This window comes from Chaetomium tenue, assembly GCF_020726465.1.
Source record: "Chaetomium tenue strain MPI-SDFR-AT-0079 chromosome Unknown F5144scaffold_4, whole genome shotgun sequence".
Classification (NCBI taxonomy): Eukaryota; Fungi; Ascomycota; class Sordariomycetes; order Sordariales; family Chaetomiaceae; genus Chaetomium; species Chaetomium tenue.
This window is the reverse complement of record NW_027117332.1, coordinates 4,413,686-4,440,518: the sequence shown is the minus strand read 5'-3', so window position 1 is coordinate 4,440,518 and position 26,833 is coordinate 4,413,686. Positions and strand designations below refer to the sequence as shown.

The following is a 26,833-nucleotide window of genomic DNA, read 5'->3' as shown; positions in this document are numbered from 1 at the left end:
CCTACCCGCCCTGTCGCCTTTGTATGGACTTATCCGTGGTGTGAGACCATGTGGGTTCGTTTTCCTGAGGTCATTAGCCTTGACAACACCTACAAGACGAATAAGTTCAAGATGCCGCTCTTCCAGGTACGTATGCTTTGACGGGGATCGTCTGAGATTGTTGAGGACGTATCCTAACAAGATATGCAGGTTACTGGTACGACGGACACCGGATCCTTATACAACTGTGTCTTCGGGCTTTCTTCAACTGAGCGGCGTGAGGGTTACGACTTCCTTTTGACTTCTATTGATTCAATCCGGCAAGAGATTCACGCCGAGAAGCCCAAGGTCGCTATCACCGACCTCGAAGAGGGCCTACGATCGTCGATCCAAGAAACCTGGCCCGATACCCAGCTGCAGCTATGTATTTTCCACATCAACCAGAACATCACGAGCAACGCAAAGAAGAAGTGGCAGGGTGCCGGTGGTCCACCGCTTGATGAGTTTGACGTTGCCCGGGATAAAGAAGCCGCCGAGGCCGAGGCTCTCAACAACCAGGTCCGCATTGACGAGGTTCTCAGCCGTGGCCAGCTTCCAGAAGAGGCCATTGACCATACCGTCTCTGGCTTCTGCTCCTTGTGGGCTTACGTCATCTACGCCAAGTCAGAAGAAGACTTTGATGCTGCATGGGCATGCCTACAGAAGGAATTCGACGACCAACAACCTCTCCTCGAATACATCCGCACCACCTACATTCCACTGCGGTATCAGTGGGCCACCTGCTTTATTTCACAGTACGAGAACTTCGGCGTTAGGACGAATTCACCTACCGAGACGGCACACAAGGATATAAAGTCATACGTCATTAACGGCAACACGGATCTCCACAGTCTCTCTCAAGCTCTGGAGGAGATGATTAGGAACAAGAGTCGTTCCTATACTCAATCCATCGCTGAACAGGAGAATAAGGTTCGACGAAGATATCTTGGTCAGGAATGGCTCGGCCAGGTATCAAAAGAGGTTGGGTACAAGGCCCTTGACCTTATTGCGAGACAGCACCGCATAGCCTTGCCGTCGCTCTCAACAGACCGTCAACCTCACCCACCGGATCTCCCGCCTTGTACCGGTAGCTTCACTAAGCAGTACCGCCTCCCTTGCAGCCATAAGATCCTCGAGCTCATGAAGGGCTAGCAGCCGCTTACAAAGGAACACATTCATCCACGCTGGTGGTTGCGGCAGCCGCTGGTTAGTCTTATCACACTTATTTCCCTGATTTATACTGACTTACAGCGACAAAAAGCATATCGCCAATACGCTACTCAACATCAAGGACCCCGACATTGTGAAGACTCTACGAGGCCGCCCACGCAATAAGCACATCGCCTACCGCGAGGAGAACCAGGCCCCATCGTCAAGTGCCCCCCAGCCAAAGGCAAAGGCACCTCGGAAGTCCAAGAACCCGGCGCCGGGACCCGTGAAGCAGAGCATTCGTCGAAATCGGTCGGAATTTGAGTACGACGAGGACAAATTGGCGCTGCCGGCGGCATCTCAGCAGAGTACTCAAGATACAATTATGGTAGCATCGGGCCCTCCGTCGCCCGCGGCAAAGAAGAGACGTGGTGGACGCCGTGATACTGCTCCGTTTTCGTCGGCGCCGGTGTAACCCTAGCTCCGATCAATGGGGTAAATTAGAAATTGTAGATTAGACAGAGCCGCACAGCTTGAGCGAACCTTGCCTAAGCGGTGGCTAGTGCTGTAGCGTTGGTTTGCCTGTGAATGCTCGCATAAATACATGTTGTCTGATTGGCCGGAAAAGTGGAACACAGCCCGGATAGCCAGATGACACAGCCCGGATAGCAAAACTCTTCAGAAAAGAAAAGCTTTTTTTTTATCTTTGTCTCAATCAATAATAATAATAATAATAACAATAATAATCAAACACCTCTCCCAACAACCACTCACCCTACCCCAGAACCTAGGAGGACCTCGGAGGAAGCCCTGAAAACCTCCCACCACCCCCACCATGACCGCCACCACTACCACCGCCCCGCAAAAGCAGCGGCACAACCACCAAACTCGAGAGCACCTCAGCCACCGTCTCTGGAGTCATACCCTGCCGCGCCGCCACCTGGGTGTAGGGGAAGGAGGCCTGGATGGCCTGGGCCATGTCGTGTAGGAGGGAGTTGGGACCGCCGTTGGGTGTGTTTTTGTTGGGGTGTGTGGGGGGCAAGGACGGGGATTGGGTTGCTGATGGTTGGTGATGGTCGTGTTGATGGTGGTGGTGGTGGTTGTAGTGTGGTCTCGGGTAGCTGGTTGGGTGTGGCGGCGGTGTCGGATGGGAGGTTGGTGCTGGGTGGGGGATTGGGCCGCTGTTGTTGTGGTTATTATGGTTGTGGACTGAACCAAGAGGGGGGATGAAGTTGAGCTGATGGTTGATTGGGTTTTGGATGAATCGGATTCGAGCGCAGTGTAGGCAGGGCGGCTTGGTTGTGTTTTTAATCACCGGCATGGGAGGAGGTTGCCTGGCGACTGTGTTTTCGGCCGCTGGGTGCCTGGAGGGGAAATGGCGCTTTGTGGTATTTTGCTTCTGCAGTGTTGCCATAGACAATGCGAGACTGTTTTCGCTTGACAAGTGTGTCATGGGTGGGACAAGACTGTGCGTGTTCGTTGGGGTGATAGGAGCTGGTGCATGCGTCTGGCTGACTGCGTTGCCAAATCCAACGCTGCCCATGATGCCGCCATCTGCGGAGAAGACTTGGCTCACGTCGAATCCGGGACTGTTCGTTGGTGTGCCGTTGAAGTCGAGGCATGAGATCTGGTCCAGCGTCACCGAATTTGTTGAGGAGGGGCTTGGAACTGGCAGGGATGGGTGAGCGATGTCCGCATCAGCCTCAGGGGGTGCCCGGTAGGGTTGTGGAAGTTGCTTGGGGGAGATGGCCTCTGAACGCCGAGGTGGGTGGGTTTGTGCCAGGGCAGGTGACTGCGGAAAGAAAAACTTCTTGAAGACAGGGAGTGAGTTGCCCCGGGTCTCGAGCGTTGAATCAGGCCCTGGAGCTTTGACTTGGTTGGCGTCGCACATGCTGTGGCGGCGGTCGGCCGCCAGAGTCTGAGTTGGAGCGGGTGTCGTTGGGTTTGCGACAAAAGTAGTTTGAGATAGAGGTGGAGGGCAGCTAGGAGGCTGACAAGGGGCCGGAGGGGGAGGCGGGACCAGAGCTGGAGAGGGAGGTGGAGGCGGAGGCGGAGGAGGAGGAGGATTGAGCAGAGGGGGCTTCATGGGTTCTTGGGGGGCTTCGCCATGTTTTTGCTCTGTCAACCTCCTTTTTTTGACGGGATTGGACGAGATGAACTCAATCTCGTCGTCAACAACATGCCGTTTGGTGAGCATGGCTTGTTCGTTTGCTTGTCCGACGCTGGGGCTGGCCGATGTTGCGGGTGTCCTGGTTTGGCCCATCTCTTCCTTCCTGGTAGACATGTTGCTTGTAGTGGAATTAGGAGATCCACGAGAGAAAAAGATGAAGCAATGATTGGAATAGAATAATGGATGGAACGGGTAGATGGGAGGGAGTAGGGGCCTTATGCCCGAAATGTTAAAGGAAACCACCATTACTTTCTGACCAGCCCACAACCTTGTTCGTTGGGTGCCGTGAAAGAATATGCAATGATGGCCGGCAGACAACAGTAGCTTTGTTTTTTTTTTTTCTTTCTTGCATTTCCAGTGCGCGGGTAATTGGAGCCAAAGAAAAGCCCCCCAACTTTGGGTCAGAAGAATTGAGAAACAAACGAAAGTAGGTACCTAAAGAACTGCGTTAAGTATGTCTGTGAAATGGCAGGCATTGGGACTGGATGTGAACAGTGAATTGAAACCACACAGGCTGTAGCCAAGAATGTGAGACTCGTTAACCACAACCCCGAAGGCAAGGAAATGAGTTGAAAGCCTGTTGACACAATGATGTTGCTATTTAGTTATTGGGTTGAAAGAAGCGGAGTTTGAGGTTGCACCAACTTGGAGACAAAATACCTATACAATCAAGTAAAGAAAGCCAAAAAAAAGGTGAAGTAACTTAAGTCAATGAATCAAGAAGGAAAAAAAAAACCCAAACAAGACAGACGAGCAAAAGGAAAGTAAACCAAGCCTATGGGTGGTGTTTTGGGCACCAGGTGACGCTCGTTTCGTTCCTGTAATCGAGGACCTGAAAGGTGTGTATTAGATGCACAGCACTGCTAGGTCCAGGACCTTGGCGCTCACATTACGCATGCCATTGCCATCTTTTCCCTGTGCGAAAAGCTGCGCATTGGTTCTTTACCAACAATTTCATTTAACACTGGAGAAATGTCTTAACTATTTGACCAGATTGAGAGGACTACTTTACAAAATTACTCCAGGGTTGAATGGAAAGGAAGTTGAAGTAGGTAGATGGAAAGTCGGGGTCTGTCTGCATGTTACAAAGCACCCTGGTTGGAGATCAAGGCATAGATAGGTAGCTACGTCATCTTAAATACACTCTAACCTTTATAGATTCGCTATTGTGAAGTGGTGTGTGAAATCCGGGCACACTCGAAAACACAAACTTACTCCACAGATGGCTCAATTGTGTCGAACTGTTGTCGCATTATCGTACAATAGCAGAGAGATACATGTATTTATGTGGTAACTTTCGTAAACACACCCACTTTTATTACCGGTGCATGTGCAAGATGCAGCTGCCAGCTGGCATACCAGACCCCCAGTCGATGGCAGCTCCATCCAGCTCCAGCTCCAGCGGGGCAAGGCTGCACTTCTGCCTCGTCAACCAACCCCGCGACATCATCACATCCAACCGACCGCAACATCCCGCAACCACAATACGAAAGCTTCATTCTAAATTCTGGGCTTATTGTAATAGCCTCCAGCTGTACAAAACAAAATCGAGATTCAGCCGCAAAACAACACCGAAGATGGCCGGCCAAGCAGCCAACGAGTTGCTGTCGACGCAGAAAGCCTCCGACTCGGGCATCAAAGTCGTGCTGCACCCGCTACCCATACTCGAGATATCCGATTTGATCGTTCGAGGGTACCAGCGTGGACTAAAAGGAGCTGTTGTCGGCGCGCTATTGGGCCAACAGAACGGTCACGAGGTTACCATCGAGCATAGCTTCAGTTGCAAGAACGCCAAGAACGCCGATGGCCTCTACGAGCTCGACGACAGTTGGTTTGGGCAGCGCTTAGAACAGAGTGAGCGTCCCGTTTCTCACTCATCACCTCATCAATCTTGCTGACGAGATCCTAGTGAAACTTGTCCACAAGAGCCCCGCGCTCGACCTCGTCGGCTGGTACTCGCTTGTACCCAAAGCCGGCCCCTCCGCCTTGCACCTTCCTATCCACCGCCAGATCAGCGCCCTCAACGAGTCGGCGGTTTTGTTGGGTTTCCACATTGAAGACATGCTGGCCCCAAGCTCCGGTGATCCCTTACCAATTACGATATACGAGAGCAACATGGAGGCCGAGGATAGTAAAGAGACCGAGGGCGAAGACCAAGAAATGAAGGATGCCGAGGCTGCCGCCAAGATGGTCCTCCGTTTCAGGAAGCTCCCGTACGCTACGGACACCGGCGAGGCCGAGATGATCGCAATGCAGTTCATCCGTGAAGGCGGCGCCAATGCTACCGTCGATAACACCGAAAAGCATATCTTGGAGCAATTCGACAAGAAGATCGCCGTCGACGATGGAAAGGGCAAGCGAAGGGCGGTTGCCTACGATGAGAGCAGCAAGTCCAAGAAGGACACCGCCACTTCTACCGAACCACCGGCATCAAACCCGGACGCCAATCTCAACCGCGCCGAAGCCGAGTACATGTCCGCGCTCCACGCCAAATACAACGCCATCAAGATGATGAAGTCCCGACTTGCTCTCATCATCACTTACCTCCAAAACCTCCCTTCCGACTTTACATCGGGCACGCAAACAACCACCGAAGCTGCCGAACTCGCCCGCGCTTCCAGCGGGCAGCACACAATCCCGTCCAACAACATCCTGCGGCACATCCAGGCCCTAGTGATCAACGCCGACCTCGTGGCCCCTGCCGAACAGGCCACACTGAAACGCGAGATCCAGCGTGAGACGAACGACGTCACCCTCCTCTCCATGGTTTCCGACCTTGTATCCACCGTGAACGAAGCCCGGGAGGCGGGGAAGAAGTTCCAAATCGTGGAGTCTGCGCGGCACATACGCCAGGGCCGGGCTGTCGCTGATAGCATACCACAGTACGATCAGTCCAAGCTCGCCTCAGAGTATAGTATGGGGTCCTTTGGCCTTTCCTCCGCCACTGCCGAGTATTAGGAACAAGGCAAGGAGGGTGATAATGGTTCGGGCGAGCCGCCAAGACCGGGCGCACACTGCTCCCAGGATGGCAGTGTGCTATCAAGACTGGTTAGAGCTACCAAGAAGAAGGATGGAGATTCTGTGGCTCCAAGTAGGAGTCTATAAAACAGGCAGGGAATGTGTTTCTGATGATGACAGTCGGGAATGGAATGGGAAGGAGTAGCATTGCACGGCTGGCGCGAGGGGATTAACTTTGTTTAGGCGTTGGAGAAGGTATGGAATAGCTAGTCACTTATATCGCCGCAGTTTCGCGAGGAGCTATTCAAGCTGCGACCCCACATACGCAGAAATCGAGCAAAGACCTATAGTACAGATGGAATCTGCTCGATGGGAGGGAGTACATGAATAGGCAGATATAGGCAAGTGGCGCTCGATACTTCTCAGTCTTTGCCTCTGGCACACTAATTGCACGCCAGTAACTCCTCGTGCCACCACACTTATTGAACACACGAGCGAGTCGGAACAGGTGAGACGGAAATAGATGCCGTGAGCTAAGTAGAATAAAGAGCAAAACGAAACAGAACCAAAACCGAGCCTGCCCGTTGTCTAATCCCGAGAGTTTCTTTACTTGCGTCCGGCCCACGACGCTTCGCGCTCTAAATCAACAAATCCCAACCAGACCCCAACCCATCATAAACCAAAACCGCCCATCCCATCCATCTATAATAGTTGTTGTTAGCATAGTAAATCCCCAAACAAGATACGAGACAAACAAACAGAAGACTGCACAGTAGATGTAACAAGACCCCAAGGAAACAAGCACAACCAACACCACCCGATCACCGTTAGCCAGTCATCCACCAACCCATTTTAACTTTGTTTTTATACTTCCCCGCCAACTCCCACCCCCCTCAGCCACACCATCTTTCTTTCTTCCAGCTCAAATCTCAATAACCACCTTCAGCACCAAATTCCCCTCATCATCCACCGTCCGACTCGCCAACTCAAACGCGCGATGCGCATTCTCCAGGCCCTTGAACCGATGCGTAACCATCTCATCTAGGCACGGCAGAATAAGACCACACCCACCCACCGCCCCGGCCCGAACCTGGCGCTCACGGGCGCACAGCAGACGAATCCCTGTGGCGTAGGTATTCGCGTAGCGGAAGATGCCCAGGATGTCGATCTCGCGCAGATGCGCAACCGACATGGGCAGCGTCTGCACGGGGGTGCCCATGCCGACCATGATGACGCGGCCGCCGGCGCGGGTGGCGTAGAGGGAGGTGTGCATGCAGACTTCCTTGCCCGTGCATTCAAAGGTGATGTCCACGCCGTCGTCGTCGTCGTCGTCGTTGATGCCGGTGAAGGTGGGGTTGGAGGCGGCGGAGGTCAGCGAGAGCATGTCGGTGGCGAGGGATTTGGCGTAGTCGAATTGCGATTGCATGGAGAGGGCGCTGGCGGGGGTCATGACGCCGTTGAGGGGGGTGGAGGTGCCGGAGCTGCTGGGGCTGTACATGGGGGAGCTGTTGGTGGAGGTGTGCAGGGGCCGGTCGACTACGTAGCCGTGTGTTGCGAAGCCCTTGGCTACGGCGAAGTCGACGCGGCCTTGGTCGACGTCGGCGATGGTGACGGTGGTGCAGCCGGATTGCCGAGCCATGGCGGCGGTGAGGAGGCCAACGGCGCCGGCGCCGATGACGAGCGCGGTCGAGCCCGGGGTGGGTTGCGCCCGGTTGACGGCATGGATGGCAACCGAGAGTGGCTCGAGTAATGCGGCGGCATCGAAGGAGATGCTATCGGGGAGTCTGTGTTTGGGGTTAGCTTCGCCGCGTCCAGCACGCCAGCACCCTTGGGACAACTCACTTGTGACACCACGTAGCAGGATGATTGATGCGCTCCTGAAGCGTCCCTTGGAAGTGCGGCACAGATTTGGCGCTACTCCTAAACCTCATGCGCTTGCATAGGTTATACCTGCCTCGGCGGCAGATGCCACACTGACCACAGGGGATGCCGACTTCAAGGGCGACGCGGTCGCCGATGTTGAAGCCAACTACCTGCGGCCCGATGGCAACGACGGTGCCCGACGACTCATGGCCGAGCGAGAGCGGCATGCAGGCGCAGAGGTCGCCATTGGCGAACTTCTTGTAGTAACTGACATCGGACCCGCAGATGCCTGTTGTGTGGACAGCAATCTGGAGTTCACCGATGCTAGGGTCACCGATAGTTCGGCGTTCCTGGGCGCGGTGTTAGTTGGGGCCTACCAGGGGAATGGATAATCTCCGAGCGAGAGAGGCGTGGTAGGACAAAAAATACCAAGACGGGGACTCGATTCGTGTAACCCAGAGATCTCAGATCTCTCACCGAGCTTAGGACAGGGAAGAAGGAGGAAAGGCGAGGCTTACCATACGGAGATCCCGGGGGCCATGGAGAACTGAAGCGTTAATGGTCGAAGCTTTTGAGGCGGCGGGTAGGTGCATTGGCGCCGTTTCGTCAGTTGCGGCGGGCGCCATCTCGATAGGGCAGTGGTTAAGTGGGATGTGAGTGGGATGAGGCGTGGGATAGGGCGAGCTTAGCCAACGAGAAGGGATTTCCCCGTGGGGTTTGGGGCGCAGCTGGCGTCGTTAGGAGAGATGCGGCTCTTGCTCGATAACCGACGGCGCGGGATGGGGGAGAAGTGGGTGTAGAGAATTCAGGGGCAACTGGGATATGGCTTTTCAGAGAAACGGTGTGGCGAATTGTGCTCCTGGTATATATCAAGAGTCACTTGGGCAAGACGTAAAAGATTTGTAGAGAACAGGAGGTGCTCAGTGATGGCGAAGAGGAGACCGGGCAGAACCCCCACACTTTAAGTATAGCAGGATAGCAGGGACGGTTTGGCCGTCATGGTATAAACCGTTGACGTGCTGCAATGTGTCAATCCCCGGGGCGGGTCGTCCGGGGTTGACAAGACAAGACAAGAGGAGGAGTGTGCAAATGTCAAGGGGGCAAGGTCCAGGAGCGGAGGTCAACATGCGTCCTCGACACAACAGAGCCAGCATGCGCCCAGCCGGGCCTCGCCAGTCAGATACCAGCGAGTTATCTCTGTGCAAGGGCACAGAGCGAGGTACAGTGTGCTCCAGAGGAGCCCCAATAATCTCGGGAGAGCATGATGAAGCAGGTTAGTGTCGAGGCCAATCTTCGGCACCAGCACCGACGACCCATGTCTATCGACGTTGGACGGGAGATCGCGACATCCAGGGCATCCATGGATACTGTGCTCCGTGGATACTGTGCTGTCTTCAGCCGGGCGCGAAGCGGCTGCAGGGCAGGTACGTATTCTCCCTCGTCTCTCCCAAGGCGCAGAGCACATTGTCCCCCTGAAAGAAACGCGCTGGTTTTGGCCAGTCCTGGTGCGATCCGGGAGCACTGGGGGCGAGGGTCTTTCCTGTCTGGGGCGCATCCAACCGTGTGGTGGAGCTTCTGGCGATTAGGTGCTTCCGACAGAAGCTGCACGGGAGGGAGAGCCGGCTTCCATGCAGCAAACCATTGCATGGTTCGAGCATGGGTAGCTCGCCGTTGGTTGGAGATTGACCTGGGGTGCCTGATGTGGAGTGGTGGGTGGGTGGATTGGCACATTGGCACTGGTGAGGCGGGCATGGCGGGAGAGCTCAGACCATAACCAAAGTGAGTGTCAATCTCAGCCGTCCGCTGGCGGCCGGGGGATGGCAGCGAATAGATGTGTCTCGTGCGAGCACGCCATCATCCGGCTTGCCCTGGGTCGTGGAACAGCGGCAATCATGGCGATATCAGACACGGAAGACGGTGCTCAGAGCCGGCTGTTTCGAGGGGTTCTCTATTTCGAGCTCTTAGCGAAGCTACACAACTCCCGGACGCTGCTGCAATGTCCAGGATGACGAGATAGAGAGAAGCCGCTATTGCCGCAGCGCGCGCTGGTTTCACCGGTTTTCTGCCGTGTTTACTCATCCGATCCCGGAGCGCATGGCCAGTACTGTGTTATAGGCATGTGTCGCGCAGATTGCGAGACAGCGACTCGGCCATCGGCGATATCGAAATCACACGGCGGGAAAGTGTCGAGGAAAAGTCGAGAACCAAGAAGAGGCCGGGGTTGTTGCAGGAGGGGTGTGGGGTCGAGCCCATCTGATGACGCGAGCAGGGGAGCAGGGGGAAGAGGGGCAGAAAAAGTTTATCGCACCGCACAGAAGGAAAGAACACCCTGCTGGCCCGGACAAGACTTCAAGGTTGTGTGTGCGGCGCGCGCCAACATGGAAATTGCTAACAAGGAATTCTGGGCGCAGCCAAAAAGGAAGTTACCACTGGAAAGTCACTTCTCTGAAGCTGGCTGCCTCCATCCCCGTAAGAGACATATTGCTCTTGCGACTTACGTCCTTTTTTTCTTCTTTTTTCCCCTTGAAAACTATCTTTCTTTGTCCTATCTCTTTTTCTGTTGCCGCTGTCTCCGCATCGATTAGCGAGGAAAGCGACAGATCGCATGTCTACCTATGTAGGTATGTACATGGGAAGACGGGAGCCTGGCCCTCACTCCCGTTCGTTCTGCACGAGACTGTGCGATGGGTTCGTCTCCGCACAATATGCTGCCGAGTGCTACCCCATGACTGACTCGCGGTGGTCAATCCTCCTAGATCCTTCGGACTCAGTGTGCTTTGGAATCTGGATGTTTAGAGCGACCATCATCGTTCCGCCGTCGCCACCGCCTTGGTGAAGAAGTGATTGTCCTCGACAGCTCTATCCGCGGCCGATCTCCAGCGGAGCGACCCCTGGCATCTCCAACTTTAGTCAACCCCACCAGTTGCTACCCCAATCATGGAGCACGAGCTCGGGGCCTCCAGGGGCTTGATGGCCGCCAATCCGCCGAGAAACGGTTTCAGACGATCTGGCCGAGATAGTCGCGCCAGTAGATCAATCCTGTCCCAAGTCCGAGGAATGACGAAGCCTGAGCACGAACGACGAGATGGGTGCCCCTCTCTTTCGAAGGACCACGACCTGTCGGGGCTGGCGCCGATTTCTCCCATTTTGCCGGCCCTATCGCGGAGCGCACATGGCAGAACAGGGGTCGACGACCTTCCTGGCACATGAAACGGAGTGACGAGCTCCAGTCCAAACTCAACGCGACCGCCATCTCCCACATGTGGATCACAAGCACATTTTTTGCATAACGGAAGTATCACCTCGGGACGGTCCCAAAAAAACCCGGAAGGCTGGGAATACGATGCATCCCGGTCTGCTCATTCCCGCCTTGCCGATGACCTTACACAGCAGCACCGAGGTGTGTGTCGGTGTGCATGCGGCCCTTATCAGAGGTTACCGCGAGAAGCCATCCCGGCGTCACCTTGGCTGCCGATTTCCGCAGACCCTGATAACAGACGGGAGCAACGTCGTGCTTTACCAGATACAGCAACCTCCCGACTGCCATCCGGTGTTCGTCGGATGCGAGTTTCTGCTGTGCTTCCAACTCCATCCACGAACGACGTGGTTGAACATGGCCAATCATGAAGGTTCCAGGCATGTTGGAGAAAATTGGAGTTGAGCAGGGGTTTGGATGGCGGCTCAACAGAAAAAGCAAGAACTTGCGCCAGCCAGCCCCGAGATATCATCATGCCGAGGGCGAAGGTGGAGTCACCAGCTCTTTGGCGATACCTGTTTTTTATTTTCATTTTTCTCACCAAGCCTCTACATTGCGGTTCGGGGACTCTTTCAAGGTCAAGGTCCAATTCGACACCGTGCCACATCCTTGACGACGGCGAGGCTCAATCCGGGAAGCCGAGGCTCTCGAAAAGACGGGTTGAAGATATCAGGTTTATCAATTGACCACCGTCTGTGCGGACGGGCAAACCGAAATTCCCAGGCTAATGCGCAGGTGGCATTAGCGCCTCCCGTTGGACGATTGGAAGAACAACGACGGTGCGTTTGCAGCCGTCATGAACCCTGCATCAAGTCAGGTCAGAGACAGCCAATCCCGTCGGTGAGTGAGCTCACACCGCGAACGTGGTAGCATTGGCCGGCCACTGGATCTCGCACCATCTCCGCCACCCGAAAGTTTCAGGCCTGGCGAACTGTTCCGCTGGTCCCCGGGACGGCCGGGCATGGCTGGCCAACAGAGCAAGACGGCTCTTTTTCGACGCGGCTGAATTCGGAACGGCTGGGCTACCCGAGTGACGTTACGCAAGACAGGGGACCATTCCAGGGTACGAACCACCAGGGCGGGGAGATATCAGTGAGACAACCTCCACCGGGCCAGCAACGCCGGCATATCACCGGCTTGCTGCCTGCGTCATGTTTGGCGAGCTCGCCTGCTCGCCTCGCGCCATGGACCGGAGTGACGACGTCGCCTTACGGAACGCCCATCTCCCGATGTCGTGGAGACGAGGCGGTGAGTCTGCAGGCCTGACGGCTCGCCTCACCCGGGACGGCACAGTATTGAATTGTTGCATGCGATGCGGGCACGGCGATCTCGCAGGAGAAAAGGCGATACGTCGGATTTAGAAACAATGGCTGGGCGCGCGGAGCTGCCCGTCCGCTCGACCATGACGCAGCTGAGAACCCTGATGACTGTCGATAAGGGGCCGCCTACAACTCCCGGCACGTTTCTCTCTGGCCCAACCCCCCTTGACGGGACGGCCCTGGCGGATGCCGAGCCGTCTGGGGAGACTCGTGGGGGACGGGTGGAAGAATGGCGTGCTGAGGATCACTGATGTCGGAAAGTATTACCCCGGCGCCGAACCTCGGTGTAACAACACAAAGCAGGAACGCTGCCCTCAACACAGCATGCTGGCGAGTATGAGCTGCGAGTGAAAGGCACAAACCTGAACGCAACCTTCATGCACCCCAATCCATAACTATAACCTCACACACAACTGTAGACTACGTAACGAAGTGGACCAACCACTTGCTACAATGAAGCCCTGATAATCCATCCAGCTGCATTCCCCCTATACTGTGACATGCCGCACACACGATGAGCGACCTAGACTAGAACGTGCTCGCGGCGAGCCGACTGGCGGCATTCCTCGCATCAACCCGATCCTCATCATCCTCCTCCAACACCCCGGGCATCCTCCCACCGGCGCCGCTCAAGGCCCTCGCCCGGCCGCCCTGGTCGCCCCTCTCCCCACCCTCCGGCAGAAACCCCTCCTCGCCGCCCTCAACCACGGAACTCCCCACCAAGCTGCCCGACACGCTCCGGCTCATGGCATCGGCACTCCTGCGCGGGACACCACTCCACGCATCGCCCTTGGGGCCCTGACTAGCCGCCATGCTCGTGCGACGAACAGTCTGCGGGTGAGCCTCACGACCGAGACGGCTCAGCCCGCCGCTGGCGTCGATGGAGCGAATGTCCGGGCGCACGCTCTCGAGCAGGGAGAGGGTGCGGCGCTCGGCCTCGATCTCGCGCAGGACGTACTCGCGCACCGAGAGGCGCAGGTCGGCGGCGGTGCGGGCGGCCCAGCGCCGCCGCTCGTGCACCAGGTTCTGCGTCACGCGCGTCGTCTTCTGGTAGAGCGCCGACTCGGCGTCGCGAGCTTCGTCGAGGGCGGCGATGGCCTCGTCGACTTTTTCGCGCCGCACGTTGGAGGAGGCTTTGAGCCGGTCGGCGGCGTTGAGCTTGCTGCGCGTGGCTTCTTGGGCTTGGAGGAGGTCGCGGATGAGGATTTGGCGGTTGGTGAGGGTTTCTTTGACGATGAAGGCGTCTTGGGAGTGGTATTGGAAGGGGTCGCCGATCGTGGTGGCTTCGGCGGTGGCTTGCGCCGCGTGGTAGTCGCCGACCGTCTGGACGATCTTGCCGAGCTTGCGGTAGGCGTTGGCGAGGCCCGGGTGCGGTTCCTGTGCGTGCATCGTGCCGAGCTTGACGCCGAAGTCGGACTCGGAGAGGCCCAGGCCTGGGATGGATATTAGATGGGTCGGATAGAAGGAGTAAATCGGGCTGGCTTACCTCGTCTTGACTTGACCAGTTTGTCTACCTTGTGCCCAGCATCCATGGCGCCGAGGTAAAAGAGCTTGACGACAGGCCGGGCCTCTTGCAGTTCGGGGGTGTCATCCGGAGGCGGGGCGAACTGTTTGAGGATCTTGCGGCGTACGCCGGTTGCGGGCTGCTTCTTCTTGACCATGGGGCTGTAGCCAAAGTCGCTCTCGACGAAGAGCACCATTTCGTCGTCGCGCATGAGCACCTCGTTGCTGCAGACGTAGTTCAACCAGCGCTGTAGCAGTGCTTTGACCCGGATCTCGTCCTCCTCAGTGCCTGCGCCGGCGGATGTCAGGGCGGGCGGCACGGAGGGCACAATGGCCTCGGGGTTTGCCGAAATGAGGTGCTCGCTGAGCTTGATGAACTCGGAATGAAGGCGGCGCACATCGCGGTATTGGGTTGTCCTGAACGCGGGAAGGTTTGTCTAGACCCGTTAGTGCCAGCCAGCGAGCTTCCCTTTCTGACCGCCGTACGTACATGCACATCGAATCTTAGGATGGGGTCCTTGCGCCCGGTACGCTCTAGCCCAGTAATCTTCGCTTGCAGCTTAAATTGTGGCGGTGGAGGTTTCCGAGGCTGCTGGTGTTCTTGCGCCCGCTGTGCCTGCCCCGGACTTGGCCCTTGCTGCTGCTGCTGCTGCTGCTGCTGCTGCTGTTGCTGTTGTTGTTGCTGGGGTTGGGGCGACAGCGGCCCTTGATCCGCCGCAAAGCCAGGCTGTTCGGCGTACGACTCGGTCGGGGCCGACACTTCGGATTGGGGCTCGGTCGTCTGGGAGACGGTGCTGGCGGTATCCGGCCTCCTATACTCGGTGTCACTTCCACCAAAACCTCCTTCGTCGGTCAAGCCGCTATTCGAGCTCGGGTATGGGAAGGGGGCGCTCGGGACCTCGCCGGCGATGGAGCCGAAGGTGGTGCGGTTGGGTTGGGGCGACGAGCCCGGGGAGTTCCCCCACGGCGATGCCTCGGCGGACTGTTCCGGGTCGTTTATCGACGAGCTGTAGTCCATGATGGCTACTTTGCGGGAGAAACAGAGTCGAGGGTGATGACGTGGTATTCGAGATTCCCCGTTCTGGCAAGCGGTGGCCGTTAATACCTCTCTTTCAAGTCAAAACTATTTGTTTAAAGGGCCAATTCCGCCACGGGTAAGGCAAGGTTGCCTTGTCAATCGCAGATCTGGAGGTGAGAATGCTCGTGTGGTCGTCGCAACTGCTCCGCATCGCTATTCGGTGATGGAAGCGGCGCAGTTGCCTTGCGCCGAACGGGATGAACGAGCTTGGCGCCAAGGCGGGGGATGGCGGGGAGTGCACGGGCCGTTGTTGAAGCTGCCATCGAAAAAGCAAGCCAACTGCAAGCAACTGCTGGAAGCAAACAAACAACCCTGGAACTTCCAACCGCCAAATGTGAGTTGTGATAGAAAACGCGGAGTTGTCTCATGTTTTGTTTACTGTGGTCGTGCTACTAGAGTTAAAAGCCCACAGTCTGGCGGCTTGACATGCGGCAATTACCGACCTCTGCATCTCCAGACTGAATGAAGATCCGCTCCATCTGTTGTTTTCTTATTTGGTCCAATTGAGAATTGGATGCTTCAATCAACTCAAGACTAGAATTTACCATCAAAAATCGGGGATGCTCTCCAGCACCCCCCTCCTCGTCTGCCGCCATGGCTCAAGCAGGCTACTGCGGCCTACCAGTGTGCTTCCAGCTGCCTTGTTGGTGTTGAAAAATACCCAATTGGCCCGGGCGAGGTTCGCACGCAGCTACTCGAGCGAATATGCACACCATGAAGCCCGCATTGAGAGCGTCCGCAACATTGGCATCATTGCCCATGTCGATGCGGTTAGTCTTCTCAGCCACGGCATCATCCGAAATTTAAAACACCATTGACACCCGATAGGGCAAAACAACCACTACGGAGCGCATGCTGTACCACAGCGGACGGACACGCCATCTCGGGAGTATGTCGCCGCCTGGGAAACACCTCGGGATAACCTCAAACTAAAACTGACTGCCCAGATGTCGACCATGGAAACACCACTACCGACTTTCTCCCCATGGAGAGGGAGCGTGGCATCACCATCCAGTCGGCCGCCGTGACTTTCCAGTGGCCTCCCAAGGCATTGTGCCCCCCTGGCCACGAACCCAAGACCATCAACCTGATCGATACCCCGGGCCATCAAGACTTCCGCTATGAGGTTGACCGCTGCCTTCCCATCCTGGACGGTGCCGTGTGCATTCTCGACTCGGTCAAGGGTGTTGAGACTCACACTGAGCGGGTTTGGGGTTCGGCACAGCTCTCCAAGATCCCCCGGTTGCTTTTCGTCAACAAGCTGGATCGGGACGGCGCCAGCTTCCGGCGGTCTATCCACGAGGTGGCATCCCGGTTAAGGACATGGCCTCTGCTCTGTCAGATCCCCTGGTGGCACAAGGATGCTTTCGTTGGCGTCATCGATGTCATCCACCAGCACGGCTTTAAGTTCTCTAGCACCGGCGCCATGTCCGTCGTGAGCAAACAGAGTATTTCGAAGGAGAGCATGGCGCTGCTGGAAGAAATGGAAACGGCTCGCCTCCGCCTGATTGAGACGTTATCGGAAAACGACGATGAGATCATGGAAGAGTTCCTTGAGTTGGAAAAGGACGTGTCTTCCGCCTCGATCAAACGAGCCATTCGACGCCTCGTCATGGACGGCGAGGCCAAGTTTACGCCGGTCTTTGCGGGTGCGAGTCTCCGAAATATCGGTGTACAACCGCTGTTGGACGCTGTCGTCGACTACCTCCCCAGCCCCACCGACAGGCCGCCACTGGAAATCATCGGGGCCAAGGTCCAAACCCTACCTGAGCTTCTTGAGCAGAAGGTCAAGCAAAGAGGATTGAATCAACATCAGGCTCCAATCGTGGCCCTCGCTCACGTCTTCAAGGTCGTCGACGATCGCCGCGGCACTATGAGTTGGCTGCGCGTCTACCACGGTGCCATCAGCCGGAGCAGCCACATGTGGAATAGCAACGTCCACAACTTTGAGAAGCCCCAGCATATTCTTCATGTGTCGGCCAAGGACCATCACGAGATCCAGAACCTGCCAACCGGGCATATTGGTGCCTTGACGGGTCTTAAATCCGCGCGTACGGGAGACACCCTCATCACCTTCCCCGGTCACCACGGCAGCACCGCCCCTGAGGCGTTCACAAATCTCCGAATCAAGGCGCCTGAAACCCCACCTGCGGTTGCTTTCATTGCCATCGAGCCGTACTCGAAGACGGCAAGCGACAAACTTGAGGATGCCCTCAAGAACCTCTCGCGCGAGGACCCTAGTATCAGGTGGACCAAGGACGAGAAAACAGATCAACTGATCCTCTCCGGCATGGGGTTGTTGCACCTCGAAGTCGCCCAGGATCGCCTCCTAAAGCACTATAAAATCGAGCGCGAGTCTGCCATGTGGGGCGAGATCGAGGTCGAGTATTCGGAGTGCCTGCTCGCCCCAACGAGCCCGCACCACGCCATCTACGACCGCAACATCCGCGACAAGGCCGGCAGAGCAGGGTGCACCGTCACCATCGAGCCCCTGGAAGCCCACCATCACGACTCCCTCCTCGAATCCAGCATCGAGCGCGACGGCAACATCATCCACGTCGCCATCCCGCTCTCCACCGACGGCAAAGTCAAGACCCTCCCCTTCGAACCAGACCTCGTCCGCCAGCAGCTCTTCAACGGCGCCATCGCAGGCCTCGCCCGGGGCCCCCGCCGCAGCGCCCCCGTCCGCCGCTGCCACGTACACATCTCCTTCGACCCGGCCTCCGACTTCTTCGGCCCCGCCAGCACCGGCGGCCACATCACCAACGCCGCGCTCACCGCGGTGCGCGCCGCCCTCAAGGAAGCCCACACCAACAACCAAATCGGCATCCTCGAGCCCTTCACCCAAGTGCAAATCCACTGCCCCGAAGAGGCCGGCAGCGCCATCCAGCACGACCTGGCCGCCGGCCGCGGGGGGCAGGTTCTCGAGGTGCACAAGCCCGAGGAGGACGGCGAGGTGCAGGACGACGGTCCCGCGGCCATCGACCTCGCCAAGGTCTATGTCCCGCCTGACCCGTACGAGTCCGTGCAGAGCCTGCGCGGCGCTAAGAAGGCGGTTGTTCGTATGTTGACCATTGTGGCGAAGGCGCCGCTGAAGGAGATGATGAAGTATGATAGCCAGTTGAGGAGTACTACGGGGGGCAGGCATACGCTGCAGTTGGATCCGGGTGGGTTTGAGTTGGTGACGGGGCCGAGGGAGAAGGCTTTGGAGGGAAGGTAGGGGGGGTTGGGAAGGGGTGGGTGGATGGGTGGGTGTATCTAGCGGTTTTTCAAGCCCTGTGTCTGTCTGTTCGGATTAGAAATGGAGATGAGGTTTGTAGCATCTAAGCCTTGTTTGAACCTTGGTTGAGATCGGACCACTCGTTGGAGCATGGCCTGGGGCTGGGAGCATTTAGGTAGACCTCAAAACAGTCCCTGATGGTCTTGAAACCTGCCCCTAGCAGGTTATATGGTGCCATGCTACGGTGATTCTATTATGATGAATGGAAACACAGTTATCTGCTTTGCTGTAGATGGTTCATTCGTAAATTTTGCAGTTGATATCAGGTCACCCAATTCTGCTTGTCATCTCCGATGCCGTCATGCTGTCTAATGTGTGATATGGGAAGACTATTTTGTTGTATACAACGCCGGTGACTCAATCGCTTATCCCCGATACTTGTCTCATCAACGAATAAGTTTGCTCGGTGATAGTACTTCGGTGTCAATGACACCCAACGTGAACTTGAAGGAGTGGGAGTTGTCAGCTCCTTGTAACTGGCAACGTATTCGACATCTTGTTTCAAGGGAAACCAACACACAATTCTTTCACCATGGGAGAAGAAACACATAGCAATTCACTTCATTAGTCTTTGTTCTTTGAGAAATTCTCATCTCTCAGCTTGGGCAGATCGAGCCCCTGATTCTTCACACCGGAACGCCCGGTCAGGGAAAGCAAACCAAGGACAACGTACAAGTCTACAAATCTAACAACTTTATATCCATTACTGCTTTCTTTTTGAGTCTCTCACACACTCAATTATTCTGCTCACCACCCTGTGAAAGCGGCAAGGGGTGCAACAAAACAACCAAGTGAAAAAACACGGGCGTGTCAAAACCACCGCGCACCGTGCTAATGACCATATGACTTGCACTATCTCAACCCCTCTTCAACAAACCAGTTAAACTCGCAGATGGCTTAGCGGACTCGCGTTTCACTTTCCGAAACTCGAATTCTCCAAGTACAAATGCTAACGCTCTCCACAGAGACTCCCCGGTGCTTGCATTGGACGGGTTTGGTGATGACGGCTAGCGATTGCTCTTCTCCAGCGTTAATATTTCTACAGCGGTGTCTTTCTGTCCTCGGATAATGTAAACATACATGTACAAATAGCCTGAGCCGTAAGTACAAAGCTTCCCTTCGAACGCGGGTTCGAGCCGAGCCATCGAGACGAGTTTATTTTTTGGTCAATTCTGCAAGTTATCTTTTGGTTATGTTTAAGCTTCATTGGGTTTTCGTGTCCTCTCGTCCCATCATGAACTTACCAGTCATCGATTCCAGACCACCCAGGTTTCAGGCTAGATTACGGCCACAAGTGCAGTCAGTTCCTAAGGGTCGGTGGGTAGTAATATTTGGAAACGTGGGATATTACTACCTACCTCTAGACAGGCATCTCCACCCTTATGCGAAAATATAGAAGTTACCTAGGGTTCAGGACTACCTAGTTAGCCTTAAACCTCTCGCTCTCCAGTTCGGTGGGGGAATTATGAAATTTGAAGGGCTGGCATTCGTAACGATGCTAGCGTTGAGGCGGGTTGTTTGGATCGAGGTCATTTCGCACTCTTCTTTATCTCCCCGAGGGGGCTCAAGACCATCGATTGAATGAACAGCATACCTGAGAATTCATTTATATGGGCAACTCTGAATTGATTGAAAGACCAAAGATACGTGTGTGGGGTGTATTTAGGTAGGTTCCGTTCCATAGGTTGGGTCGCGCACTGAATGGAAACCACTATTCCCATGCTTCATTTCTTAGGTAGTATGGCAAGTATAGCCATGAGTATCTGCCTATTCATGAGGACCATCCATCCTCCTAGGCACAGACCCACAAAGTCACCCACTTGATCACCCAATAACGCTCTATCTCCGACAGGTTTTCAATGTTTCTGGTTTCGTCTCCCTCATTCGGGGCCTTGATATGGAGTGTGTGCTGACGGCGCGAGGCATCGCGAGCTACCTCAAGCGAGCAGAGTGATTTATTCACAACGATAACGTTCGTGTGGCGTGCTTCAAACTCCATCAAAATGAACACGTCCTCGTGGTTGTTTGCGAACCATCCTCTGCTGAAATCTGTCTCGTGACAAAAGCCGAACCTCAGACCCGACCTTGGACGTTTGCGGCAAATTTCGACCAACTTGGTAATCAGCTTCCCAGAATGTTCTCCCTTCTTCAAGGTGAGCTTAGCTTGGGCCAGGTTGGCGATTATGGGCGAAGAAAACGCTGGAAGAGCGAGGCGGTCGGTTCTGGGACAAAACCTCGCCTCTCCGGTGCCCGCGCGTTCCAGGATGGCAAACTGGAGAATAGAACGCAGGACGTTATTCTCAACCCAGAGCGTGTTCGCCACGTTCCAGAGCCGTCTGAAAACAGCTGTAATTGGATGAAATTCTGAGAACGGGAGCTGTAACGTCAAGTCCGAGATGGACGTGGCGGCAAATGCTATGTCACTATCCGAAGAATGCCTTGAAAGGAGCATAAAGATCTCCATAACCGACTCAAACTCTGTCTGAGGTAGGGCTAGACGTTGTCTGATTGTGACGAACCTACTCCAGGATCCTATCCTGTTAGGGTTCAGTGAAGGTAATCTTGCAAAGGATGCTTCGGTTCGGTGCAGCCAAAGGGTGCACAACAATAGACTTGTTTCAACAGTAGGCTTGTGAGCTTGTAGCGAACTGTAGTTGTGATTGCTAACTGGAGAACTCCCAGAGCTCTCCAGAACGAGTGACTATATACTATCTAGATCCTAGGTATCTCCGTACCTCTTCCTTGGGGAACGCGAGGAACGGTGGTCGTTCCTCTCGTTCCCTTATAGGAACCTTGGGAACGGTAGCCGTTCCCCCCGTTCCTCTCCTGATTGGTCGGGGACCCATTCTTAATGATTGGCTGGGGACGCTTCCCGTGCGCCCCCATCGGGACCCTGCATGCGGCCATAACCGTGACACTGATTCCCGGGATCAATGGCGGCAAGAAGTTGAAAATGAGATGATCCTTTATGCTATAAAACTGATCCGATGGCCTGGCCGCGGCCATGAGCTGCACCATATTCCGTGCTCCGCAGGGCACAGGGTCAACCCTGAAGCGGCTGACGAGCAAGAATGATAAAGCCTCCCGCATTGTGGAGTATTCGTTTTTCTGGTGCTTCAAACCCCATGGGTCGACAGTTTCGTCATCGTCGTCATTCCATGAGCTATCACTTTCGTGGTCATCCCATGAGTCGTCATCGTTGTTGTTGTCGGCGGCGGCGGAGGCACCCTTGGGGACTTGAGCACAGATCATGGCCATCTCTCGCTCCTTTGCTTGGAGTTGTGCAACTTCGGCTTCCAACATTGCAACCTTTTCTTCAAGGCTCACTACCTTGGGGTCGGTGTCGTTAATGTCGTTGTAATCGTCATGCGTCAACCCAGAGACCTCAGCCATGAGCTGCTGTCGTTCAATAGAGTTCTTTTCGAGTGCCTCTTCCAATGCCTTTGCTCTCCTGGTCGATTGCTCGAATTCTTCTCTCTTTCGAGCGAGATCCGCCGCGATAAATGCAAATTTGATCATGGCAACGTCCGACCAGGCTTGGGTGCTCAGTACGAGTGCTGTTTCGTGGCGGGTCGGTTGCTGGCTTGCCAACTGGGCGACATCGCCGTCAGAGTTCTGTGCTCACTTAATTAGCTACCGTACTTTTCCTTCACGCTTGATAATTTCTGGAGTGCTCTGGTCCATAGCCATGGTTGGGTTGATTCGCGGTGAAACTAGAATGATTCCTCTTGTTTCTCGCAGAAAGAGCAACAAGTGGAAAGCTAGAATTGGGTCCAACTTACTTCGGCCATAGCTGCATCCATTTTGAGAATGATGCTAGCAAAAGCCGAGAGCGCAAGTCGAGATGTGGGATGATGTAGTCGTGATGAGCGACTTGTTTTTTCTTGTGTGGCGATGGCGAGATGGAAGAAACTCGGGAAGGTTGTAAAGGACAAAAACAGTCTCGAACTTTTAGAATGGGAATCAAAACATTGCGAGAGGCAGGACCAAAAAGGCCAAAGCTTGCCCGCTGAACTAAGGGGACTTCAATGTTGAGTCCTGAAACTGCGAGAAACTTGAAGCCAAGTCCATAACCTAATAGAGTTGCCAGCCGTGTCACTCGCTATCTCTCAAAACACTTCAATCTAAACATGACCTTGCGTCGTCCTCGTGGATCTAACCATCTAAGCCCACCCAGAAACACCAAACGCCAGCCATGCCATACCATACCATACCCACCATGCCACCCAACCCCCCAAACAGCCAGTCCTCTCTTCTCACCCTCTCCCCCGCCCCTCCCCCCCCAAACCCCGACTCAAAATCGGCCACTCATCACTCTTCCCATCCCCCTCCCCAACACTCCTCCCCCCCGGCGTCAAATTCCCCAACCCCAACTCCCCCCCACCGCCCCCCCCCAATAAATCCCCCCTAATCGCCGAATGCACCACCGACACCTCCCCGCCCACCCCCGCCCGCATCAACCGCCTCTCCTTCCTTGCCGCCCTCCTCGCCGCCCACTCCCGCACGGGCCGCGGCGCCAGCAGGGCCCAGGTGTATTCGCGAAAGGTGCGGGTGGTGCCAAAGACGAGGAAGGCGAACAGCACGGCGGTGGGCGCGGGCGCGAAGAGTGCGATGTCGCCGCGGGCGCGGGAGGCGGTGAGGTCGGGTTGGGGGGGGAGGGCGGCGCGGGTGTTGGTGGCGGCGGCGCGGAGTTGGAAGTTGATTACCACGATTTGGAAGAGGCTGTAGGCAGGGGTGGGGGGGTTAGCTTGGTGGGGGTTGAGGATGGTGGTGGTGGTGGGAGGGGTGGGGAGGGTAAGGGAGGGGAGGGTGTTTACCTGAGCGCGGCAAAGGCGACGGTGAAACGTAGGACGAGCCATTTGTCGTAGATGGTCTTTTTCGGCGCCCGTTCCCTGCCAGAGAGCGTAGCGTTGGTTCCGCCTGATTGGGAGGGTGTGCCGTGGATGTAGCGGACGTTCCAGGACGCGAGGGTAATGCGCGTGTGGACGTAGCGGACGAGGATGGCGAGGAGCATGATACTGCCTGCGGCGAAACAGCCGATAACTTGGATTTGTTAGGCGTAGTTACGACGATGGGGCGATGGGGGGACAAACTGATGGCATCGGCCAGCGCCATGAACCCCACGGTGCTCTTGTCGACACCACTGAAGCGGAGCAGGATCATTTGCACGACGGGCAAGAAGGCGGCGGTGGCTTTGGCGACGAGACTTGCGTGGAAGCGGTATATCTTGGTGATACGTAGATGGAAGATGCTGTTTGCCAGTTCGACGGCCCTGGGTCAAGGTCAGCTAGAGGAGGGAGAGAATGGCGCGCGGCGGGTGTACCAGAAGAAGACGAGCAGAGACTCGACATTGTAGGAGTAGTATTCTACGAGAGTCAGAGATACAGGCCTAAGCGCCGAGATACGAAGCACCCACGGATGTAGAACAAGACCAAGTCCAACCCCGTGGAACCACCGGTGATGTTGAGTTCGGGGTTGCCCGCGTTCTTGACGAGGTTCTCGTACTGCTCCAATTTGATGTCGCGCCACCGGATAATAGTGTGTATCTGTTGGATGACGGAAGCTAGGGTGTGGAGCGTGACGAAGAAACCCAGCATGGCGACATCTACACGATCAGCGACTAGCAGTCCAGCACGGTAGATATCGACTTACAGCTCCTGCGCTCGTCATGGACCCAGACCAGCCATAAGAGAAAGAAGCCGCAGGCGAGACAAATGAAGCTGTAGACGAGAACACCCACGGCGGCTCCCAGCACCCCGGGCGGCAGCTGCTCGTCCATCTCGATGGGCCTTGAGCAAAGAAAGGGGAGAATGGGAGTCACGACATGGTGGTACAAGCAAAACGTCTCGCTCAGCTGGGTAGTTTAGAATAAATCGAGGCAGGCATGATTCCCGGGAGCTGAACTCTGACACCAGCGGCGGGCGGGGCCGAGGGACGACCGGCATCTGTTCAAAACACCAACACCCTGATTTGTACTAGTCAGGGCCTAGGGCGGTCCATTTGGCGCCATCTTGGAGCGGGATGGAGTTCCCATTTTGTCTGAGCGCACGATTCATTGACCATTTCTGGAACTGCTTGGGATCCAGGACTCCAACACAGTCCAGACTGTCCAGCTCCAACTCCGCACTGGCGGAGTTCTGAGGGTCGGGGATCGGCATCATCCTTGCTCAAGGCTGTCAGTAGGGTTCCATCCGTACGACGCTGTGGCTGTGGAAGGACGAGAGTTTCGAGATCTGGACGATCCTGCGACAGAAGGGAACAGAGGAACTACAGGGGCCGGGAATTGCCCAGGCGCCAGTGGGTGCCAAAATATGCCAAAATATGAGGGATGTTGGCTCGGCTCTCGGAGAACAGCCTCGGTTTCGGTATTTTAAGCACAGCAGAGGAAATAAATCGTCATGTCATGAGTGGTGCGAGACGCTAGATACAGATAGTTATTGGGATAATAATTTAGACCTGATTGGATTGGTGCTGAAGGAAAAGATTTCTCCCGAAAACTAAAACCACTAGTTAACTAACAACACTAGCAGCAAATTAGAATCCTAGTGCCTGTGAAATTCGGGATTCTCCGACGTGCCAGGGATGAACCATTCATGCCATGACTCAAGGTAGCAATTGCTCCATCGAGCTGAAGCCAAGGGGCTCCATTTTGTTGTTCGATAGCGCTCCGCAACCGTCACTGGCTTGCCCGGAACACGAGACGAACTCGTGGCAGAGTGCCGGGATTGCCCCCGCAACACCAAAAAACACGCCGCGTTGTGGCCTGGTCCACCCCTCCAATCACGAGCCTCAATTAAACGATCGCAGCCTCACCACCACCAGAAAAACACCCAAACACCGACCACCACCACCACCCCAAACACAACCATGGCCGACGACTGGGACCCGCCCCTCCCCGCAGGCTACAACGACGCCAACCGCGCCTTCCTGCAAGCCTTCATGGCGCGGGGCACGCTCAGCTTCCGCGAGGGCCAAAAAATCCTCGCCGCCATCAAAGGCGCCCTCGAAGACAACAACAACGACGACGCCGTCGTGCCCCCGCAATCCATCACCATGACCGACTTCGAGAACTTCATCCGCGCGGCGCGCGAGGCGGTCGAGCCGCTCGACTACGACATCCGCAACATGCGCGACCAGGTGCGCGACGGCGAGCGCGTGTGGGCCTTCATCAACGCCCACAGCGACCCGGCCACCCAGATGGCCACCGCCCGCAGTCCCGAGGAGGTCGCCTACGTGAAGCGCTTGCTGGACGCTATGTTTGAGCAGTACAATACCCCGCGCATGGAGGTCATGGCTGTGGATGAGGGCCAGGCGTTGAGAGTGTCGCGCCCGGCGGCGGCGGCGGCGAGGCGCGAGAGTGGTGTGCATGGGAATGGGGGCGGCGGTAATGATAACAATGGGCGTGGGGATGGGGATAGTGATGGTGAGGGTGGTGAGGGGGAGGGGGATGGCACGGCTGCGGCGGTTGGTCGGGGGTTGAAGCACTCGGAGGTGCTCTCGCTGCTGGCGAGCTTGGTGGCTGAGGGCTGGTTGGACAAGTCGCGGGATGGGTTCTACAGTCTGACGTCGCGGGCGCTGATGGAGCTGTGGTCGTGGCTGATGGCGACGTACAACGACCCGGACAGCGAGGGGGAGTGGCAGCGCATCAAGTTCTGCGAGGCGTGCAAGGAGATCGTCACCTACGGCCAGCGTTGCAACGAGCCTGACTGCACTGTCCGCCTGCACGATATTTGTGAGGATGGGTTCTGGCGGACGAGGAGGGAGCAGAAGTGCCCCAAGTGCAGTACGCCCTGGGAGGGGAATCACTACGTGGGGGAGCGAGCTGTCACGTCGAGGTCTGGGTTCCAGAGGGGGAGGGGCAAGAAGGGGAGGCGAAGTCAGGTTGCCGAGCCTGTCGAGGAGGAGGAGGAGGTCGAGGAAGAGGAGGCGGAAGAGGGGGACGAGGAGGAAGAAGAGGAAGACGAAGACTAATTGCCAGGTCACTACCTACGAAGTACTGTGTGATGTGATGTATGTACCTTGATACCCGGCAGCGCAACCAATTGCACTAGCCACAGCAGAGATCGGATGAACGCAGAGATCTGAAGTTCCATGACATCAATGAGTGTGGCGTTCACATCGTGGCGGTGCAATGCTTGGCATGTACGAGGCCTCTTGGCCAACAGCCGATGGGACGCGATGGCGGGCGGCAGAGCAGCGGAATGGCAGCGCAGGCATGCAGCTGCAGGCGGGTAGTTAA

General features: G+C 56.0%; 7 protein-coding genes across 7 annotated transcripts; 3 read left to right on the top strand and 4 right to left on the bottom strand.

Moving 5' to 3' along the window:
- Nucleotides 1-1,954: 1,954 nt before the first annotated feature.
- Nucleotides 1,955-3,451, bottom strand: F5144DRAFT_593420 (uncharacterized protein; the record flags this gene model as incomplete). The annotated part of the gene is made up of 3 exons (XM_066790460.1): nucleotides 1,955-3,007; nucleotides 3,041-3,157; nucleotides 3,188-3,451. The coding sequence occupies 3 exons, from the start codon at nucleotides 3,449-3,451 to the stop codon at nucleotides 1,955-1,957; spliced, it is 1,434 nt and encodes a 477-aa protein (XP_066643856.1).
- Nucleotides 3,452-4,914: 1,463 nt separating this feature from the next.
- F5144DRAFT_548635 (uncharacterized protein) lies at nucleotides 4,915-6,295 on the top strand (the record flags this gene model as incomplete). The annotated part of the gene is made up of 2 exons (XM_066787536.1): nucleotides 4,915-5,191; nucleotides 5,247-6,295. The coding sequence occupies 2 exons, from the start codon at nucleotides 4,915-4,917 to the stop codon at nucleotides 6,293-6,295; spliced, it is 1,326 nt and encodes a 441-aa protein (XP_066643855.1).
- Nucleotides 6,296-7,217: 922 nt separating this feature from the next.
- On the bottom strand, nucleotides 7,218-8,784 carry F5144DRAFT_548634 (chaperonin 10-like protein; the record flags this gene model as incomplete). Its single annotated transcript, XM_066787535.1, has 4 exons — nucleotides 7,218-7,336; nucleotides 7,367-8,079; nucleotides 8,138-8,508; nucleotides 8,677-8,784. The coding sequence occupies 4 exons, from the start codon at nucleotides 8,782-8,784 to the stop codon at nucleotides 7,218-7,220; spliced, it is 1,311 nt and encodes a 436-aa protein (XP_066643854.1).
- A 4,234-nt stretch (nucleotides 8,785-13,018) lies between these two features.
- F5144DRAFT_260428 (uncharacterized protein) lies at nucleotides 13,019-15,365 on the bottom strand. Its single transcript, XM_066783533.1, has 3 exons — nucleotides 14,727-15,365; nucleotides 14,220-14,673; nucleotides 13,019-14,166 (listed from the first exon to the last, which is right to left on the bottom strand). The coding sequence occupies exons 1-3, from the start codon at nucleotides 15,252-15,254 to the stop codon at nucleotides 13,262-13,264; spliced, it is 1,887 nt and encodes a 628-aa protein (XP_066643853.1). The 5' UTR covers nucleotides 15,255-15,365; the 3' UTR covers nucleotides 13,019-13,261.
- A 232-nt stretch (nucleotides 15,366-15,597) lies between these two features.
- Nucleotides 15,598-18,782, top strand: F5144DRAFT_613091 (P-loop containing nucleoside triphosphate hydrolase protein; the record flags this gene model as incomplete). Its single annotated transcript, XM_066791737.1, has 4 exons — nucleotides 15,598-16,084; nucleotides 16,143-16,203; nucleotides 16,262-18,530; nucleotides 18,758-18,782. The coding sequence occupies exons 1-4, from the start codon at nucleotides 15,875-15,877 to the stop codon at nucleotides 18,780-18,782; spliced, it is 2,565 nt and encodes an 854-aa protein (XP_066643852.1). The 5' UTR covers nucleotides 15,598-15,874.
- A 4,344-nt stretch (nucleotides 18,783-23,126) lies between these two features.
- F5144DRAFT_454081 (uncharacterized protein) lies at nucleotides 23,127-24,364 on the bottom strand (the record flags this gene model as incomplete). Its single annotated transcript, XM_066784956.1, has 6 exons — nucleotides 23,127-23,316; nucleotides 23,412-23,637; nucleotides 23,688-23,866; nucleotides 23,918-23,960; nucleotides 24,011-24,199; nucleotides 24,247-24,364. Coding segments are annotated over 6 exons (945 nt in total), but the record flags the coding sequence as incomplete, so codon positions are not given.
- A 697-nt stretch (nucleotides 24,365-25,061) lies between these two features.
- F5144DRAFT_513343 (Nse1 non-SMC component of SMC5-6 complex-domain-containing protein) lies at nucleotides 25,062-26,673 on the top strand. Its single transcript, XM_066786577.1, has one exon. The coding sequence runs from the start codon at nucleotides 25,462-25,464 to the stop codon at nucleotides 26,563-26,565; it is 1,104 nt and encodes a 367-aa protein (XP_066643850.1). The 5' UTR covers nucleotides 25,062-25,461; the 3' UTR covers nucleotides 26,566-26,673.
- The last annotated feature ends 160 nt before the right edge of the window (nucleotides 26,674-26,833 follow it).